This window comes from Drosophila novamexicana, unplaced genomic scaffold, assembly GCF_003285875.2.
Source record: "Drosophila novamexicana strain 15010-1031.04,08,12 unplaced genomic scaffold, DnovRS2.1 tig00000024-arrow-pilon, whole genome shotgun sequence".
In the NCBI taxonomy this organism is placed as follows: Eukaryota; Metazoa; Arthropoda; class Insecta; order Diptera; family Drosophilidae; genus Drosophila; species Drosophila novamexicana.
In genome coordinates, this window is record NW_020824768.1 from 2,324,255 (window position 1) to 2,346,809 (window position 22,555).

The window sequence follows — 22,555 nt, forward strand, 5'->3', positions numbered from 1 at the left end:
AGTGACAATATCTAAATAAACTTATTGAATGTATACAAATATATAATGTGTATTTAAATTTAAAATAAAAAATACATAAATAAGTACGTAAAATTGTTATATAATATTGTTACAAAGGCCTCAGTCTAAATACCCTTACTTAATATAGAAAACTACATGAATAATTATAACAAGAATATATTAAAAAAAAGTGCCGAAATCTTTATACACTTTCCTATTATATAAATTTTAATTAAGGTCTCTTTAAATGAACTAATAATGTATCCAATTATTAATATTATTGTTGCAATGGGCTAAAAAACAACTTTTGACATTCAAATTCGTTTATCTATAGATTTATTTCAATGTTTGCAATAATATTAATTAGAAAACTAATTAGAAAACTTTCAAAAATGTTGCTTATTTAAGGAATATTATTTTGTCATCCCCGATTTTGAAGCTGTTTAATATTTCTGACTGAATACAGAATGTGAATACCTTAGAAATCTTCTCTACGATTTACATTTGTTTATATTAACTTTAATTTGATTTGTTTAAGGAACCCTAGTGAATGAATATACCTAACGTCTCTTCTAACTTCCTTAAGGCCCATTTGAAAACTGAAACTAATTCGATTTATCGCCAATTTGGAATAATCTATAATTAGCACGCGTGTGCATGTCTAATACGTATATTATTTATAAACAACTTGTTTATAGTTTGCCTGGCAACTTGTCAGACCGAACGATCCGATTATTGGAACTGATTTCGAACTGATGCAATGGATGCAACTGCAGCCATAACTGCCTGTTGAGGTTGCCAATTTTGATAAGCTCATTACAGTACCAGGCTTACATGGACAGTGCCAGTAGAAAGTATTGTAACACGCAAATATAATAAAAGTAGTTCAATTTGAATATTTGACCAGTTTCCGGTCACTTGCAACCACACATGAGCATGGTTGTATATAGCATGATTGACAATATATAAAGTAAAGCAAAAAAGTAAATGATTCAATATATATATATATATATATATATATATATATATATATATTTACATATACCAGGTACTCAATCTTATAATAATATAAATAAAAGTCTCTTTGAAGATAAGCGGAAGGAATATCATCACAGATGATAAAGGGCACATTCTAGCCTAGCCGTAGATCGATTCAATCCCAACGAATTGGATTTCTTTATGCTCCACAACCTTTTTCGCCTGTGCGACTTTTTCAGTGGGACACTGTCTGTACAGAGAGCATCCGAGCCAGACAAAAAGTGATGTTATTTACGAGTGGATTGCATAAGATCAGCGCAGCAAGTATTTAGCGAGGTCTAGACATAACAGGAACGGCTGTGCATGTTATTTAGTGAGAGCTATTTGCAGCACGCATTACCTTCTTCTATTATCAAAGACAAAAACAAACTTGCCAATAAACAAACAAAGCGCCGAGCAAGCAAACAAGCTGAGATAATAAGATGCGGCATAATGTGCAAATCAAATGATGACCAGTGTCCAGTGGCAAGTGGCGAGTGGCGAGTGGCAGCTAATGCCAGGAGGCGGGGGCGAAGAAAAATGACCAGCCAAATGTGGCAGCTTGGTTTGCCGAATGGGTTGGGTGGCTTGGTGGGTGGGTGGGTTGGTTTGTGCCACCAAATGTGTAACCACTTGAATTTCATTTGGCGAAAAGCTTTATCGAAAATTATGCGAACGCTGCTGACATTTGGCAAGTGGCAGCAGGCACCGCGGGTGACGGCGACTTCAGAGCTGCTTGCAACTCCCTCCAGCAAGTTCCAGCTAACTGCTTAGAAGCCTGATCAAAATCCAGCACACAAAACTAAACAAACAGATAATAAAGAGGAAAATGATGCTGCCAAACTGAACCGAACCGAACCGCAACGGCAATGCAAGAGAGGGAGAGAGAGGGGGGGGAGGGTTGGCTCGTGTGGATATTTCGCATATGTGAGACCCCCTCCCATGGACTGGCGTCCAGTTGCTAGTCGGGGATGTGCGCCTGGGTCTGGATCTGGACCTGGGCCTGGCCTCGGCTCATGCATAATTCAGCAGAATTCTGAATGATTATTCTTTATGGGACTGTTTATTTCTTTTGACCATTTATTTCAAGTTGTGCGTTGCTTTTTCTTTTATTTCATTTTTTTCTTTTTTCCTTACTGTGTCTTTTTCATTTCATTATTTTTATACAGTTTCCAGTTGCTTGCGCTCGAAATGATTTTGACCAACGGTGACGCAAAAATCATCAAATGGACTCGAACTCGAGTTCCACATTGCCTTGTGGCATCTGCGTTGTGGCAACTGCGTTGTCTATTCAACCAAAAAGTGCCACTCCCCTTCGGCCACTCAACCAGCCAACCACACATGACTGTCCATCTACCCCTACTCCCCCCAACCTCCCCCCTCCACTTCCCGCGCCTGTTCTCACCCTCCCTGACTGGTCTATTCCTGGCAAATGCCAATCCCGTGCCCTTCTGCAGCAAGTAGCCGCGGGGCTGCGGCGCTTTCAACGCATCATTTGATTTTATTTTATGTGCTCAAAGTGGCCAAAACAAAAAAAAAAAAAATATTGTAAAAATAAAAAAAGTTTTTATTTGTTTTTGTGTGGCAGCAATTGAATAAAATGTTCCTTTAATGTAAGTCGAAAGGGCACTTTTAGATATTGTTTCTCCTGTTGCCAATAGATATTGGCAATAGCCTGGCCAGATAGTCGTATCTCTGTGCGGTTTTTGCATGAAAATAACTTCATTAGGAAATGGCAAACCCATTTATATATATATAGATAGATAAAGGTGCGCTAAAGCATGGGAAACGTACAGAGATCATGTGAACTCTCACGCTTATCAGCGCAACGGACGATAAGCCCGACAAGTAGAACAGAAAGGAAAACAATTAAAAGTGCTTGAGCGGAAAATACTTTAACGCTACGAAATACCCTGTATATTAAACGCATGCAAGCTAAATTATATTGGGAAATATACAATATACAATATACACTATACCCATACAAACACATAAGGAATTTACAGTTTACATGTGTTTGAATTGAAATATACATCTAATAATATAAGAGATGAGTATAAAATGAGTATAAGAGTAGTATAAGATGAGTATATGTTAATACGCACTTACCCTTTATATACATATTCACTATGAAATATTTGTCATCTAATTGAAAGATGGGGCAACACTTTTATGTACACACACTTGAAAAAAAGCCAAAAAATAGACACCTCACTGAAAGAAAAATGAAAAAAGCAGCGTTTAGTAAAAACTAAAAAATAAATAAAAGAGTGACTGTGAAAGAGATGAGAGTATGAGCAGAGATAGATGTCTCACTGATTTTTGTCATCACATATGTATATAAGTATGTACACATATAACAAGAGCATGAAATGCATGCATACATACAAACATACATACATGCACACAAACAATTGAATATACGCGCAAGCATTCTAATAAACTGTCCCTAAAACTTGAAACTAATCTCTTCTCCGCCACTTTTTCATTTCGTTTTCTATTGCAACAGCAATTATTAAGATGAACAGCGAAAGCAACAACACAACGGCTGAGCGCAGAACGCAGATCAAAGAGAAGACTGAAAAAGAGGCGGGAGAGAGCAGTGCAAAAGAGTTATGCAACAACAACAAGCATGCAAGAGAGGCTTACCAACAACAGTTATTTCATGCAAATAAATGCGTAGCACACGACACACATTAAAACACTTTATATATTCACAAGCCCACAGCAACAACAAAAAACACTTTCCCGAAAGGCTAACACATTTATTAATATATTTATATATATATTAATGACTTAGAATAACACAACACTTGTTTAAACACAAATAATAATAAATGCGGAACGCACGAAAAAAACGCGTCCGTTTATCTTAACGATGGGAGAAAAATGAAAAAGAGATGGGGAGGCAATTTATAAAAATATCCCATTCGAATAAAAATTCCTTTATTAACGAAACCTCATATGCATACATACTTATCTATAAGAAGAGAGGGAGACAATTTACCGCAATATCGAAATATGTGCGAATAAAAATTCCTTTATAGTCGAAACTAATCTTTTCCCTATCATCTATCATATTCGCAATTAGAATTGCGGCAATAGCAAGTTTTAATTACAGCAAAAAATCAAATTTACTTTTTACTTTTGCTTACCAACAACAATCCAATCAATGGGAATTTCAATTAAAACTAATTGAAAAGCGCATAAACTTTGTCTGGGCCAAGTAAACAAAACCAGTTCGCCAAGTCGAAGGAACTTTGATGGCCACGCTCAATATTGAAAGGGCAGCTGCCTGGCCGCCCCCCTCTCCAGCTACGCACCCCCCTCCACGATCAAGTGGAGGACAGTTCGTTTGGCAACGTTTTTAATTCGTTTACGTTTATTATTTATTCCGCGGCAGAGACAAAAAGCAAGAAAAGTCGTCGCATTTCTTCGGTTTGCCGTTGCCGTTACCGTTTTCCTTTGTCCTGCCATCATTTTCCTAAATTGTTGTTGATATTTGTATTTGTCTTTGGGCATTTCTTTATATACCACATTTGCATATACACACTATATAGTATTTTATATAGACGTCGCTCAAAATTTTCATTTAAGCTCGCGTTGCTTACTTTTATTTTTTCGACGTTGACAGATTTGCATAACGAAGAAGCAACAAGAACAACAACAACAACAACAAGTCGTGGGCGTGGGCATGTGCCTGATGTCCTGCTGCTGCGCGCCAACTTTTAAGTTGGCTACGAAAAATTTATTTAGTTGCCATTTCCTTTGCCTTCAATTTGGCCAGCGATGCGTATGCGCCACGCCCACGTCGAGCTCTAATTAATTTCCCAATACTGTGGCAGCTGTCCACGACGCAGAGTTGTATTTGCATCTGGGCTCTTTAGGAACTAGCACAGCGCCAAGCCGCATAGCTAATGAGAGTGCCCTCAGACGACTGAGTAAAACTTCCTTAACGCTCGTAACAAATCTCTTCCACTTTCTTCATTTGCTTATCTATCAGAATCGCAATTATGCAGTTTAAGAGCGCAAGCAACAACGCCATCAAGCGGAGAGTCGATAAATGTGGAGAGAGTGTTATCTATTTACAGATGAACATTTGCACAAGAGAGCAGCAAGACGCAGAGCAAAAAAGTACCAAGAGAGGCATGCTAAACAAAATGGACATATCATTAAGTTAAACTTAACTAATTCACAATATGTCCATGGCCCAGATTTGCATGTGGGACCTTTAAGAACTAGCACAGCGCCACGCCGCATTACTAATGAGAGGGCCCCCAACCAAAAAAAAAAAAGAAGAAGATCGCTGTCCGAACACTGATTGATGTGTGTCCGTCTAAAATGGGAGAGCGGGAGAGCGGGAGAGAACGTGCGGCGCCCCCTCACTCCAGTGCGCTAAGCCCCAGCAACCTTTCGAAACATAAAATCTTAATGGCTTTCAAATTGCGGCACATTAAGCGGCTGGTAATTGATATACAAACAAAGAGAGGAAGAGGGAGAGGGAGAGTAAGAGAAGCTGTGAAGCACTGTCTACATGTGTAGCGACAAGCTGCGAGGCGAGAGGCGACGAGGCGACGAGACACCCAGTGAAACTCGTTGGCAAGTTAATTAAAATTTCAAAAACGTAAATTGAATTACCAACACAAATTGTAACCGAGTCGTCTGCACACCAAAAACTGCTCCAGTTACGCGTGAGAATTTCGAGCCCACTCTTCGCAGCTGTGCATAAAATTTCAATTCGAAAATGGAAAGGTGAGGAGGGATGGAGAGGGGGGGGGGGGGGGCGGCAGCCGGAACAGAAACATGGCGATAGGGCTAGATGCGAGGGGTTACTATTCTTTTTTTTTAGATGGTCAGTGACACATTCCCAGGACGGCTGCTCAATTGCAGTCAATAATCATAAAATTTAATAAAGGTATTTGGCTTGACCGTTAACGCGCCCCCTCCTCCCCGCCCCGCCACTTAGTCTGACTGGGCAACAGTGGGTTAATGTATGCAAAACGCATTCAAATTTTATGTATCGCCCGCAACGATCTCCTCTACACTTCTTCTCTATCCAACTCCCAGCAACAACAACAACAACAACATAATTCGCCATTTGGCTGCCTACCTTTCATGTGAGCTCAGGTTCCTCGGCTCTTCCTCTTCCTCAGCCAGTCGGTGGTGCTATATTGCATGCTCTATTGGGTTTTGGGCCACGCTCTTATCTGCGGCACTTAACGAACGGGTGCCTTCTGTGCATGTAAATTGCATAGTTTGAGACACTTTGGGTCAACTAATGAGGGCGATTTAGAGGTCCGTTGTCTGGCATGAGAATGAACCAAGAAAAAGCCAGAAAATAGAGCAGCACCAGCGAGAGAGTTCAATGATTGACACAGAAGTAAGAAACAATTAAACTTAAATTAAATTAGTTCAAAGTAAACTATCTGCGGCTATCTTGGCTAGTTAAGTCTGCTAACTCTTAAGCAAGCGCATTTGCTGCTTGATAAGTTGCTGAGTTTGTCAACTTTTAGGCAGATACATTTCTGCTAACTTTTTCCATCTTTTGGAGTTCCATTTGGGACCTGCTAGATTGCTTCCTGTGTTAACCCTTAAGCAGGTGCTAACACTGATAAATTGTTAACTCTTAACAAGTCTCATTCGCGGCGTGATAGCTTGCTAACTTTGCTAGCTCTTAGGCAAGTTCTAGCTAGCTTTTAAGCAGACGCATTTCTTATTGACAGCTTGCTGACCCTTAAGACGTATGCCAGCTCTTAAGCAGAGGCATTCTTTATCTGATATCTTGCTAGCTTTACTTACTTCTAAGCAGAGGTATTCGTGGCTAGTTAGCTTGCCAACTTGTTCATCTTTAAGCAGACATATTTGTGACTTGATAGTTGCCTAACTTTGGTTTATTTTATTCGTGAGCTGCTAGCTTGCTAAGCTCTTAAAGATCGGAATCGGCTGGATCAAAGCGCTATAGCATATAACTTACATAGTTAAAGTCGGACAAAATTAAGTTCATTTACGTAAAACTTGTGTGTTTTTCAAGACATTTCTATGCAACTGGGGACTTACGAGTTGTTAATCACATGTGAACTAAATCTTATTAACATCGGACTATATATACATTCCACATACTATAGCTCTATAGGAACAATCGGTTGAAAACTTGTGCAAAATATTTCGATTTTACTTCGGAAACACTCAATTGGAAATTGATAAATAACATATCGATCTATATATATGTGGAAATTCCAATTTTCTCAAATATCTGACAACACAAAGATCTTATAAATAAGCAAAGATTTCTATGCATGAGTATCTTAGCTTTTGTATTTTAAATTAAAAATCATGTATACTGATCCGACTGAGCAAAAAGTATCTTTCAGATACATATTTACAGCAGATGCATGTCTTATAAGAAACTTCAAGTGCACAATCTTATTTTTAGCACTCGTTTATCTTTGAGCAAATGTGGAAAAGCTGCGAATCGAAGCACTAACAAATCTCGCATATGTTTAAGGCAGCCGCCAGTTGCTCGGCTCGGAATTTACGGGCAATTGCACTTTATGAACCGCAAATCGCATCAATTATAAGATGAACTCGAGCTCGGAAAAGTTTTACAACTTGGCGAACAAGTCGACGCTTAAGTTTTGGCAATAAATCAAATTCGCTGCAAGCCATAAAAGCGCCATACATTAGCACAACAAAAAAGGACGCGGCCAAAGGACCTCCAAGCCACTCTCAAGTGATCTAAGTCGTAAATCTGAAAATCACTTGTCGCGATTTCAGCTGCAACCTCAAGGATTCGCATTAAATTGTACGCATTATTAGAAGCAGAAGCCGCCAGCACAAAGGATAACAACGAAAAATTAGGCACATTTGCGGTCCGTTTAGGACAGGGATGTCAGCTTGTCAAATGTCCTGCCATTGTGGTTGATGTCGAGCAGGGCCAGTGGGGAGTTTTAGAGAGTTTAGCGCTCGTCGCATCATTCCACTTCATTGGCGGCTTTTGCAACATTTGTTTGTGACATTAATTTATACAATAATTGTGACAAGGACCAAGCCACATTTGGCCATGGACCAAACAGGACACGAAAGCCAGCCTCACTCTGTCCTTCCAGGCAGTTAGTTAATTTATAAATATATATATATATATATATATATATAAATAGAACGACATTTGACTAAGGTTTTATTTTGAAATGCGCATCTCTCGCTGGAACATTGGCCATTAGATTTGCGCTTGCACTTCGCCTGATGTCATTTTTTTAATGGAATTTTAATGTATTTGTTGTGCACACACACACACACACTCATACTTTGCAGAGTTTGAAATTTATTCTAAATTATATTCATATAAATGTACAAAAAGTTGCACACGAGCTGCATTTACATGGCACACACACTAAAAAACACACACCTGTGTGTGTGTGCACATGAATATTGAAAATGTGTGTGTGTGTGTGTGTGTGTGTAGGCAGCCCGCCCCCAAGCCTAGGCTCTGCTTTGTCAGCTCAACTTTCATTACGAAACGCAACTCATATGACAAAGTTTTGCGGCCGAGTGACAAGCGGACAGCCCCAAATACACACCCCCCACAACACCCCCCCCCCCCCCCTCTTCCACTCACTCTAGCTGGCACAGACTGGTGTTAAAAGCCAGGGGTCTGCATATATTAATATCCCAAATGCGAATGTACAGGTAGCTGAGCGAAAGGAATAAGAAAAAAAAACACATTAAAATTTTCATGAAAAATGTCATCAACAAAAGTTTGAAATGCAAATAATTTCTGTTGCTTTTGTTGTTGTTGTTGTTGTTGTTGCTGCTGCTGAGTGCTCTTCAGGCGGACAAAGAAATGCTCTGCGGCAGACACACATCAACACACACGCACACACACACACACACACACTCGCACACATATGTGCCACAACCATTTGATATGCTTAGCAGCTGCGTGAGAAAAAAGGCATAAAAAAAAGCGTAGCTCACATTTTGGGGCTACGTTTCATTTTTTTTTTTTGGCACACACATCACGAACACACATTAGAATGCATTTAGAAACGCATTTATCATCATATCGGGATTTGTATTCGGTATCAAAGGAAATCGCATTGCAAAACCCGAGCACAGACAGGCAACCGGCAAAGCCGCGCCTGATCGATTATGATTGATGTGTTTGGCATAGAAAAAGAGCATAGATATGATGAGTTGCGCAAATTGCAATTAAAATTTAAATACGCATGGCTATAGCCAGGGCGGGGCGTGGCTGAGCATGCGAGAGCTACGTGATGGAAATCAAAGCCCGGCTGGCCATACTTGAGCTCCGGAGCTGGTGCTCCATTGCAGGAACCGGCTTGGAGTGGTGCCTGCCTCTGCGTTTCATCCTTATTCCCGGCGCTCCACTCACCAGCACTTGGCTGCACTCAAGTGTCGCGACGTCGCCATTAAAACATTCGCCACGCTCGCACTTGGGAACATGGACACAAAATCCGAAACCGAATCAGCAACAGAAACAGAAACAGAGCACACAATACACACACACACACACATATATATATACATATACATATAGCTGTACATGGCGACAAGAACAGTTATAAAAATGGCGTCTTAAGTCAGCCCCCAACTGTGCTGGCAAGTCATTAACTCAGCTCAAGAGCTTTTATCTCGCCACTTGAGCGCATCTTAGCCAGCCAGCCCCCCCCCCCCCCCCCCCTACCCTCTTAGCAGCCACTGTCATTGGCAGTCGCCATTTTGTTGCTGCTCGACTCCCGTTAATTTCGCTGGAGCAATTACACGCAACTGATAAGCGCACAAATTGCGCCAAGATTAAAAAGCAAGCAGAGCTAAGTTTTATAGCTTGCCCCGACTCGACCGACTGACTGGAGCCGGGCATAAAACTGAAATAATTTCACAGAAATTGTCTAGCTGCAAAATAATCAAAGATTTATCTAGACAAAAGTATGCAGCGGGAGCTGCTGAGATAGTTATACACTTGCTGTGCTGGAAAATGCGGAAAATATTCTGGCAGAACTCACAGATCTGCCAAGAATTTTCATGACTACTCTATGTTCAGCTTGCAGTCGATATTGTATATACTTTTCATGGGTAATTCTTAAAGTAAACAATCCAAGACTTAATCTCATTACTAAGAAAATTGTCTTTCCAGAGTTGATTTTCATTGCTTTCAGCGATTTCGGAAATTCCACGTGCGAAAGTAGAGGAAGATATGAATATCATTTCACACTTTTCACAAAATCCACTGCTTTAGGTGAAAATGGAGGATATATGTTTTATGGCTGAAGTTTCAAGTTTCGTCCGACCGACTTCAAACTTATTTAAGCTCTATGTCTTTCAGCGACTTCGCGAATTCCGCCCGCAAATGTGAAAAATAGGCGAAAAACGTATGCATGAAATTTGATTGTTTTCACAAAAGCCACTTGTGCTAGCCTACACTCCAAACATGCCCAAGTCTAATTTTTTTGAGTGTACTTAAGTTGATTTGCTTTTTAATTTCCCACAAAATTGATTGCTGAGTTGTCAGGAATTATGCGAGCATTTTATGAGCACTATAAAACTGGCAAAGCGACACATGTAAGCAAGCATTTGACTCAGATATCTGAGCACTAAGGAAATGGTGGATAAATCTATTAACTAATTAATGAAGCGAGGACATAAAATCAAACTGCGCACACGCAGCAATCAATTTATTTGCCAAAGGCGAAGGCGTCATCGGACAAGCGTGTCAATTATTTTAATGAGTCCGGCCAGGGGCTGGTGCGAGACCTGATGGTCACTGTCCGTTGACCACATTATGATGCACCCCTCGAGCAGCGGTCAAACAATTGACAGTTTATCAGCTGGCCGTAGGGTGGGGGGCATGCCCAATGAGGCGTTTAGGTGCGTATTTGATAGCTCTGAGCGGAAAGTCAACCCCTCGAGCCGAACTGTTCGAAATGCAATTTTAAACAATTTGAACAATTTGTTAAGCAATTTGCGGCTGACGCTTCGCACACGACAAACAACAACAATAAATTAGTTCGATTTTGTTGCCTAGGGTGACACACCCACGCCCCTGGTACGTACAAAAGGGGGAAGGGCGGAACAATTAAAATGAGTTGACATCGTGTTAACACTAATGAGCTGCGCTCTCATACAGCTGCGGCTTCGCATATGTGCGCGATTTGGATGCGATTTAAATGGCAATTGGCCAGCTTCTGCGGCCATTTATCAAGTTTTAATTACTCATTAAAGCTGTTAGGGTACAAAATATACAGACCGGAAGTGCCCGACTAGCAGATATTCTACTCTAAATGCCAAGCTGTTACAAATATTCCAGCTGCTTTTGATATACACAAATGCACACACATACACACGCAAGCAAGTCAGCTGCTGTGCTTCTTCTTCTCTTCGCCGCACATCATTTATGAGAAATGCATTCCTGACTAACTTGGGCGTTCTCAGTCCTACTTTAATCAAATTAACAGGGCTTACGTATGGCCTCCAAATGTGTGTATATACCTAGGCGCATTAATGTACCTTATAAAATGACTCTGTTTTAGTTTTGTGAGAAATGTGAGGGAGTTAGACAAAAAAATGTATTTTGTCTAATATGTTTATACTACAAGTGAACAAACACACCAAGTTTGGAGGATCTAGCTCTGAGAATCCTCGAGTTATGCCAAAAAAAACCATATCTCAAAATCGATATATAACGTTATTATGAAAATGGGAGGAAATATCGAAGAACAATAATTAACTTGAGCTGCATGGATTATGGGAGAATATATATCTCAAATTCCAGGTCTCTAGCTCTTGTTCTTCTCAAGATCAACAAAGATGGGCGACAGACAAACAGACGGACTTGATCAGTTCGTCGCTCTGATCTGAAGAAAGCTGCCTGCCGCTTGTTACATACATGCTCACACAACTAATACACCCATTCGCAATTAATGCAGTGCATTAAACGTGAAGCCTTGGCCAACTTGGACTTTGCATATAAATTAAATTTCTTGCCAAGCGTTGCAACAATGCAAATTTCGCAGTGCAAACTTTAAAGTTTGGCCACAGTTGAAACTCGCGACTGAAGACCACAAACTGAGCCCACACTTTATCTTTGGCTTTGGCAATTTTAGTGGCTGACATGCCACAGGAATTAATGCAGTTCTTGGTTGATTTGCATAATCGCTGTCAGCTCAACTCTCGAACAAAACCCAAATCCACAAATGCAAAGCCCAGAAACACGCGCCGGGTAGGGGCATTCATGCAATTGACACACATCATTTCACGCACTGACGCCTTTCAATAAACCAAATTTATCACAAGCCCGCAATCTAGCTAAGGAGCACGGGCCGTACGGTAGCGGAGCGAGAGTCAACAATTTAAAATCCTTCAGCATATTGAGGCCAGGACACAGGCGCGCGCGCCTCCCCCTGCACCAAAAAAAAAACAGATACAAGTGTAATCAGTCAAGCGTTTTGTCAGCCACGCTGTGACATCATCATCATCATCAGCCATTCCCAAGGACCAAGGACCTTGTCAGGCATCTGCATATCAAAAAACCCAACAGAACGCAAAATAAAAACGAACCTTACCCCAATTTCGTGTCGCGCCCTGCAAAAGGGTTGCTGATTAGAGCCCGTTCAGGGTTCGTGAACCATGAATGAATGGCTCGGTTTGCGGTTTATGATGTGCCATCGCGCCAAGGTGCGACACACAAAAACCCACCCACCCAGTCAAATGCCAGACCCAACTGCAATCCGTTGTGAAATTATCTACACTAATTCCAGGAGCCAGCCACACACACACACAGACATACACACAGTTATTTGTAAATCTCGACGCGTTCTGTTGATGTTTTTAATTAATTTTCAACGAAGCCTGACAGCTCTTTGGCAGACCAAGTGGATTTGGGTTTGGGTTACGGTTTCCATCTTTTTATCTTGTCTTTTTTTTGTTGATATGATAAACATGTTGAGGTGTTGATTTCTGATCCGCATTAATTTGTCAATCGCAAGTCGTGCGTTTCCTGTTGCTCGAAAGAGAGAGGCAGAACGAATCGTAAATTGTGTTTTTCTCATGAGCTGTACTTGGGTTCAAGATGAGAGGAGCTGCGATAAAAGTGAAATCAGCCTATTGGAAGTTATTTTTAAACTAAATCAATCTTCTTACAGATTAACAAATCTCTTAATATAACAATTAGCGAAATTCGCTTTATTTTCTTGTCTAATGAGTTTACTTTTCACGTTATTTCATATTATGTTTTCATGGAAAAGACTTTTCAACTAACTTTTGCGTATATACCTAATCTCTAAGTAAATCCTGTTCGACAGCTAGTCAAAGTTCAAGATTAAAGTTATCTTGCATACTAAATTTCGAGGAATTGTGACTTATATTTAAGCCAAAGGAGTTAAAGTTTACATTTTTTTAGGAGTTTTATAGAATTCACCAAGGCTTTAGATTCCGTTAGTTATATTTTCAGTTGAAAGAACAGATTTTGAGCCAATTGCACATAGAATTCTTTATAGTTTACTATAACAAACATCATCATAGCTGGAAGTCGCGGACTGGCTGAAAACGATTTATTAATAAGGCCAGCGAAAGACAGCCGCTGGCTGAGGAAGAGTCGGCTCAATCAACATTGCATTGATTCATAAGCCTCATTACGACACCCAAGCCCAGGCAGTTGATATGCTGACCGGGGCGTCTGTTCCTGCACCCGAGGCTGGCCATACCCGAGATGTTTTCATCATGAGTACGTCTGCAGCTTCGCGTGTAACGATTGCCAGTACATGGCATTGTTGGTTTTTTTTTTTATTTTTCATTTATTTTTATTTTTTTTTGCTCCACTGGACTGCCTGCCATTCTGCACATTCACAAAATTGATTTCATTCACAACATGCCACGTTTGCCTCATTAAATCATCACTCAGAAGCTATCAATGTTCGATTTGCCAGTGGCCATTGGCCAACATATGCTTCCAGCTGCCGGCTCTGCAGCTTGGTTGATATTCATGTAAAAATCGCGCAGAAAAATGCAAGTTGTGGCTGCTGGTGGGAGCTGGCCTGCAGGGGCTGTGCGGGGAGCAGCACTCCAGTTGAGCCGAAGCGAAGCAAATTAATTATGAATCAGAGAACAATGTAATTACATGAAATCCGATCGATGAACATGGGGCCAGTGGCACAAAAGGCACTAAAAACGCGCAGCCAGAAAATGCAATTGACATTTTTACAATGTTGTAGTTACAAAGGAACGCCAACCATGCATCGCATTGTGGCCAAGAACAGCAGGGAAAGTTGCTTGAGAAACATGACAAATATCTGTGACAATCGACTGATTATTGTTGGGATCTCCAGCTAACAGCTGCCAGTTGCCAGTTGCCAGTTGCCAGCGCCCAGCTCCTAGCTGCCAGCTCCCAGCGCCCAGCTGCAGCCAGGCCAAGTGGATTGATCCATGGAACCCGTTTGCGCACGCGTGAATGCCGCTGAGCCAGCGGGAATTGTTTAATGGCGCTAAACGGCCTGTTGTGCCAGCGGATGCGGTCCACTCCAAAAGTGCTCCCCGGCATGACTACTGTGCTAATAGTTAGAGATAAATATCGCAGCGGGTTGGCGCTCAGCTTTAAGGCCAGCCAGCCGACGGACAACGCCTACTTCACTCCGACAAGGCAACATTTTCCAAAGGGTTTTTCCGATGACGCCAAAAAAAAAAAAATGACTACACAGCAGCTCCGCCTTTTTCGCATTAGTTGGAGCACAAAAAAAAAAAAGGAAAAAAAGGAAAGCCCGAAAAATGTTTAAAATCTAAAAAGGGTTGTGCGAATGTAGGGAAAATGTTTTCAGCGCACTTTAAACAAATATTTAAAGCTAGTTGCTGCATTTTTGTTTTTAAACAAAATGAAAATTTGAACAAAAAGGAACCTGGTTCGAATCCCAAGATAGATGTAGTATAGCTGATATACTACTTCATCCCATATATATATAGAATAATAATAATGTAAGTAATAATGACAATAAAAATAATAATAATTATTATAAAAATAAAACTAATAATGATAACAATGATAAGAGTAATAATAATGTTGATAATACTAATGATAATGATAATAATAATAATAATAACAATCGTAAAAATAATAATATCTAAATAAATAACAATAATATTTTATCTTTATACTTATATTTCATTTTATTCTTTTAAATTCCTATGTACAATGCATATTTACTTCATATTTTAGCAATAAATAATAATTTATTATTTAAAGTTCTAAATTCATTTTTTATATCTCCATTCCTAATGCTATCGTTCTTTCTCTTCAAACTGGATTCTTAAAGCGAATATCTATATAAAATATTTTTTATTTTTTCTTTGCGTTGGCAACTGCGCATGGAAAGTTTTTGCATTGGAGCTCCTCCTATTTTCAACGCGCGAATGGCGAAGCGCACACTACACGCACACCAACGCAGACAGACAACTGAAAGTTGCCGCACACACACACACACACACGCACACAGAATAGGAGCTCTCACATACGGCAGCCGCCACAGCTTCGACTATTTTCGTAGCATACTTTTAGGTGGTGGCCGCATCTTCGGGGCCTCCCATGTACGAATGGCTCGTTATATACGCGCAGCTGGCGTAGATTATGTAGATGGACTATGTATTTATATATATATATATTTATTTACCCGACTGTCACTGCAGCGACACGCCCCCTGCCCCTGCCGCACGCCGCCCACCTGCTACACGTATATTTCAATTTGTCTGCAGCTTGGAAAATTGCTTTTTTGTGCATTTTGTCAAATGAATTTTCCGCATCTCTCACAGGACTTATTTGGAATTTGTTTGCTGCGTCTCTTTCGTTGATTTATACGCATTATGTTTTCTTTATTCCTAGTTCTTTTTCCATTTTCCTTTTTTTTTTTTTGCAGCTCTTCTTCTGCTGTTGGCACTAAAATTCTTATCTCGTCGTCAACTAATTTTGTGATTGCATGCTGCGAGCGGGCCAAAAGATAGAAACGCTCTGAATTTAAATTGGATTTTTGCGCACATTAAAATGCATTTACATGGTGTTAGTTATGAATGCATATGAGAAAATACCCAAGCGATTCCAGGCAGCCAGGCAGGCCCTTAAAGAGACCAGAGACCGGACCGGACCTGTGCCCAGAACTACACTAAATGTTTACGTTTCCTGAAGCGTCAGCAAACATTTAGCAATGTTTCCACAATTCGGAAACAATTGCTGGCATACCAAGAGTGAATGGAGCCATAAAAAGAGGCCCTGGCTAGGTCAGCTGACGTGACGACCGGCCGCAAAATGTACAAATGCTACAAAATAAAAAATAAAAACAAAAACAAAATGTAACGAAATACTCGTTACGTGGCCATAACACAGAACATGGCTAATTCTTGCATGACAATTTCACATTCATAACCCTTTTGTTCGCGTTGTCCGGCTGCCACTCTTCCGACCCATAATTATGCCCAGGCAATAGCTCTCTATGGGCATATCGACTTTTTTAGGCTGTTTGTAACAGCAGAATTCCCTGAACATATTTCCTTACGCTATTAGCTAGTTTAAAAGTCGGAATAAGTAAAGGTTTTGGTAAGACTAAGCTGTAAATTAATGTAACTTAAACGCGAACTTGTCAATAAAATAGTTGCTATATAAAATGATTTTACTAAAAAAAAAAAAAAAACTTTTAACAAAAACAATTTCTAATTTAAACTTAAGAAGAGCATCATCAAAGAATGTTACTGAATGGTCAGCTTCTTCAGACTTTACAGACTTGTTTTCTTCTTTTATTGGCCAATTTGTTGAGAATATGCTTTATTATCTTAACCTAGCTGCACAATAAGGGGATTAACACACCAAATAATAGTTATTAGATCTTATAAAGACTCTACAGACTTATAATCTGTTAGAAGTAATAACTATAGCCCTATCCTAGTCTTTCGCTTGGCAAAGATCGGAAGGCACAGATCGTTTCCAGCGCTTATTAAACAATAAAAAAGACTTTACACGGTATTTGCAAGTCGAGCAGATCCTACTAGATCATTTGAAGATATTTTTTCTTTTATATTTATTTGACGGCATTTTTTTGTAAGCCGCGATTTGCGTTTGTACATTTCAAGCGCTCTGTTAATTGTTAATTTTTATGGTCTGGCAATTGCAACAATAAAAACAACAGCAACAATAGCAGCGACAACAATCAGATGAAACAGACAACGAGCTGGAGAAAATGAAGAAATTAAAGTGCCTTGAAAATTGTTGGAAGCAGAAGAAGCGGAAGTTCAAGCGCCTATGAAAGCAATTTAGCGAGCAATAAAAATAACGAAAATAGCTTCAAATTGAATTTTCAAGATGCGTGCAACGTTTTATTGATAGCCAGATAGAGATACTTAGGCACACACACACACACACATATATAGTGGGCATGTGTGTGTGGAAACTGGGTCCTGGCGCACACCCACAGCTTGGAGAACATCAAAGCCCAAACCGAGTCGCCATTAAAGGCGATTTTTTCGTTTAATACTCAGCAACCCTTTCACGCACTTACGCTGGCAAAAGCAAATATTGAGCATGGACTGCGCGGGGGGCGGAGAAGAGGGTTTCAATTTTAAAGTAAATATTTGCCTCCAGGGTGCTTTTGATATTTATTAGCTCTTGGCTAGTGTGAACAGGGGCAGCTCATTGGCACTGGTCAGTGGTTGGACATTAGAGCCTGGCCGAAAGCAATTTCCACGCCAGGCACTAATGGCCTGGCCCATAAATTTGGGTTTCTTTTTTGCTAAGTGCTGCGCCGGTTGAGCGCCTGTCAATTGGCTACTTTGCAGCAAATGCAAACAAATTACAATTATGCCGCAGTCGTAGAAGTCCCCAATCTCGACCCACTCCGCCTGGCCAGGCATAGACAGCTGACAAATGATATCAGAGCTGGGCGACATTAAGCGATTAACTCGTTCAGGCTGCTTTGGAGGGAGGGTGGGGTAGAGCTCTTGGGCAACTTAACATATTGTTAACGTGGGCAAACGGCATGTCTTAAGGGGCTTTCGATGTCCTTGCCTGATGATGCGTTGACTGTTTCACAGTTTGACTGTTTGACTGTTTGGCTCTGTGACTGGCCAATGACATGCAAATGTATGCAGATCTGCGCTTTTGTCATGTCAACGCAGGCAAATCGAGAGGTAACCCAAAAAATGTTCTAACCAACTCAACTTGTCTGGCCGGGTTTGCTGCGATTTTTGGGCTCTGCTCTCGTATTTTCTTTTTTTTTCATTCTTTGTATAAATTGTACTCCTTTTTGGATATTTGCTTAAATCTGCGCGCATGTTTTTTGTGGTAAATAAAAAATGCAAAATAAATGCGTAAATCTCTAACCGAGAGTAAGAGAGGTTGGGCGCGGGGGGCACCTGGTAAATGTGTCTGCAAAGTTTTTGCAGGTGCCATGTCTTTTGTGTGTCTGGCCGATTTCAGTTTCAATGCAGACGAACACAGCAACAACAACGTTGACAACAACGAACTGAGACAGTTCATCAACTTGACTTGTGATTTCCGGTTTTTTTTCTTTCTCATTCGCCTTTTTTTCTCTGTTCCTCGTTACTTACTTTAAAAGCGGATTAGGCGAAGACAACGCCCACGGTGGCATGGCGCAGGAAAAGGCTTAACGTGCATGTCTGATAGTTGACTTTGGTATGCAAAGCCCATCAGGCAAAGAACTCAAGCGAAATGCCAAAGCAGACGCAAGTAAGCTGTGTGAGAAGCGCATAGAAAGGTGCAAATGGCATGTGCAGCGGAATGAAAAGCTCCGTTAACAGTAAAATTATCTAAGATAACGTAATGATATAGGAAGAAATACTTTAGCTAAAAAGCATAGTCATATCGTGTATATAATTCATGAGAGAAAGTAAAGCTCTTTTCGAGAGGTTAACCTATATATCTATAATAAATATATTATTGCCAAAACTTCACGAACTTAGTTTGAAGTTAATTAAAGACATGTAGAGAATAAATAAGTTATCTAGAAAACGGATGGAACACTCCAAGCACAGCCTTTGATCTCTATATTTGGTAGCTTAACGTTCGAATTTTTTTCTTGCTGGCAAATGGAAATTTCAAAAAAATCTACAAAAAAGGTGAAGCACTCTTGTGCCAAGCTCAACAGCTGGCGTAGCTTGTTTGGAATTCTCACATCCAGCAGCGATGCTTGGAAGCTGCCAACTCCCACTCCCACTCCCAACTCCCAATTGGAAACCTGAATCGAAAGGTGTGTGCGCCGCACAAGCCACCACTCCGGGCTACAGTATGTGGCTGCCACATTCGCGTTGCGGTGCGGCGCTGCAGCAAAAACAAATTTTCGAGCGTAGAAAAAATAAAGCGAAAATGTTTTAACGCTTCGCCGCATAATGACAACAAACAAATCGCTTCATTTAACAAATAATAGCTGCCAGCAGCGACGCCAAAAAGCAAACAACAACAACAGGAGCAACAACAATGCCAGTAAAAACAATTTACAGCACAAAGAATTCTCAACTGAAAAAATAATCGCTTATTGAACACGTCGCCGATGCTGAGACACACGGCCAGGTGCCACGCCCACAAGCATAACGAGTGGCACTTGTTAAAGACGCCCGTGTCTGAAGATTGTACTCACACGAGCGTTGCATATTTGGCAATTAGAAATGGATGCCAAAACAGGTGTGTGCGGCCCATTAATTATGCCACACCCTTGCCCCTGCCGCCCCCCCTCCCCCCTGCGTGCCACCCAGCAAGACCGTAATTGCCGCAAAAGGGGGCGTGCATCGGGTGCAGGCATGAACGCATGAACATTTTGCTGCAACTACGACTAGAACATGGCCTTAATTAACGACCAGGCGGCTTACAATAGGCGAACTGTAATTATCAAGATAATAACCACAATACAATTATGAGGAATGGCCACGAAGCACGCAGTTACACACACTCACACACACACACACACTAGAGAGCACCTATGCATCCATGGGCGGGGGGGCAGCTAAAATGGCCTTGCTTAAGCAATTATCCAATTATTCTGGTAGATGAAAAACACCGACTGCGAATCCGAAAAGCAAGTCATTCATAAATTTGTTTTCACTAAGGAACAAACATCCAAATTCTAATAAAACGATTGTAGAATTGTCTTATCGGAATCTTTGCTTGTGGCTACTGTGATTAAAAATATTAAATAGTCTGGCAGAAAATGCAATTAACTCACCCGAAATGTCCAAGCAGACGGAAGTTAAATAAGTGAGAAGCGCATAGAGAGGCACCAATGAAGAAAACAAAGTATCTAATATAATAATGAGAAGAATGAAATAAAATAGTGAGTAAATCAAATCAAATATATAATAATAATAAAATGCAATTTCTCTTAAGTTTCAATTAAATAACACACGACAAAGGTCAATGTACGAAAAACCAAAAGCCACAGACATCACGCTGGCATGGCGAGCAGTTAGGGCCCCACTGTGACTGATAAAAAACGCCCTAATTGGCTCAGATATTCAATGAGCTATAAAGGTGAATAGCAAAAACCCAGCGATAACATCGCCTAATCAGCTAACATAGACGATGGCTGGGCCACAGGCAGTCTATAAGTAGCCGTCCGATCGAGAGGTATGCATCCAAAACTTCTGCTGCTATTCGCTTGCCTCAGCCTGGCCAAGGGACTGGATCAGCTGCGCTATGACAACTACAAGCTGTACAAAGTTCAAATCGAGGATGTGCAACAGTCTCAGCTGCTCAATGAAAATGAGAATGCTCTCAAGGTAGGTCAAGTCAATCGAGAATGCTCCTCCATATAGCCCACACTTCTCCTCAGCTCAGCAGCTGGCGTGAGGCGCGTCATCCGGGCGACTACTCGGACTTTATGTTGCCACCCCAGAGCCAGGAGGCTTTCGAGGATCTGCTCAACAGGCACAACTTCAGCTACAGCATCAAGATTGACAACGTGCAGCGCCTGATCGATGCACAGCGTCCAAAGCAACGCACCAGCCAAATGGAGTGGACGCAGTACCACACGCTGGACGAGATCTACGCCTGGCTGGATGTGATCGAGGCGCGTTATCCTCACATTGTCACACCCTTCACGATTGGCAACTCCTATGAGAGTCGCCCAATTCGAGGCATCAAGATCTCCTACAAGCCCGGCAATAGCGCCGTCTTCATCGAGTCCAATATACACGCACGCGAATGGATCACCTCGGCCACCATCACGTATTTCATAGACGAGCTGCTCGTGCCCCGCAATCCGGCTGTGAGAGACATAGCACAGAATGTGGACTGGTACATCATACCCGTGCTGAATGTGGACGGATTTGTCCATTCACATGAAGTGGTAAGTACCAATAAATAACTGGGTGGCGATATATTCTAATGGTAGTTGATATACGCCTAGATTAGATTGTATCCAAATAACTAGGTGCCGACAAGATTACGAGCTAGTCTTATCAAGCTCTTTGTAATTTTAAGCAGTCAAGAATTGCTACCAATCAATTTATTATTTGTTTATTGTTTTCCCTTTTTTCTTTAGGAACGTCTGTGGCGAAAGTCGCGTCTACCCTCGGATCCCGCGGGCAAGTGCATTGGCACAGATTTGAATCGCAACTTTGACTATCGTTGGATGAGTGAGTACAGTCGAATATCTCTCTATCTTTCTTAGTTTTTGGGTGTAATATTCATATTAATTTGATAATTTCTATTATTCAGTGATTGGCGCCTCAGATGATCCTTGCTCCGAAACGTATGCAGGTCCCTCTGCTGAATCTGATCCGGAGATAAATCAATTGACAAGTTACATAAACAACTCCATACCGGAAGGTACCATTAAGATCTATATATCCCTGCATTCCTATGGACAATATGTGCTGTCGCCTTGGGGTCACACCGCTGACGAGTTTCCCGAACATTATCCCCAGATGATGGCTGTTGCTAAAGGATTCGCGGATGCTTTGGTCCGACGCTATGGCACAGTATTTACTTATGGATCCAGTGCCACAACTCTCTGTAAGTTCTATATAATACTTATGTATATCTAGAAGTACTCCCTATCTCTATCTTTGACTATTTTAGATGCCGTATCTGGTTCTGGCAAGGAATGGGCCTATGGTGTGAAGAACATAACCATACCATATACCATAGAGCTACGCGATAAAGGCGAGCTGGGTTTTCTACTGCCGCCCGAGGATATAATACCTGTGGCACGTGAGGTCATAGAGGGATTTGTGGGCATGATAGCGGCTGCCCGGGAAGTTGACGTCCTGTAAGCTGCTTAGCACTCAATAAAGGAACACTCGGAAAACAAGACACCTATAATCTAAGTCTCCATGATCCTTCACGATCTCTTCATATTTCCACAGCCAACCTCTCTGACACCCTCTTCTAACTGTCTGTGCCTTTGGCTGCGATTTTTATAACCTCAAGACTTTAAATAAGGCATTTGTTTGTTACATTAGACACAGAGTAAGAAGTCAAAGCAAGCCCGTTTTGGACGCAAGCAATGCCAAAAGTACTTGGCCATATTTCAAACTTATG

The 22,555-nt window shown here is 41.0% G+C and overlaps 1 protein-coding gene across 1 annotated transcript; it reads left to right on the forward strand.

The window, feature by feature from the left end:
- Positions 1–20,640: 20,640 nt before the first annotated feature.
- On the forward strand, positions 20,641–22,288 carry LOC115771234 (zinc carboxypeptidase-like). Its single transcript, XM_030716835.1, has 5 exons — positions 20,641–20,790; positions 20,844–21,359; positions 21,555–21,648; positions 21,731–22,027; positions 22,094–22,288. The coding sequence occupies exons 1-5, from the start codon at positions 20,641–20,643 to the stop codon at positions 22,285–22,287; spliced, it is 1,251 nt and encodes a 416-aa protein (XP_030572695.1). The 3' UTR covers position 22,288.
- Positions 22,289–22,555: the final 267 nt, after the last annotated feature.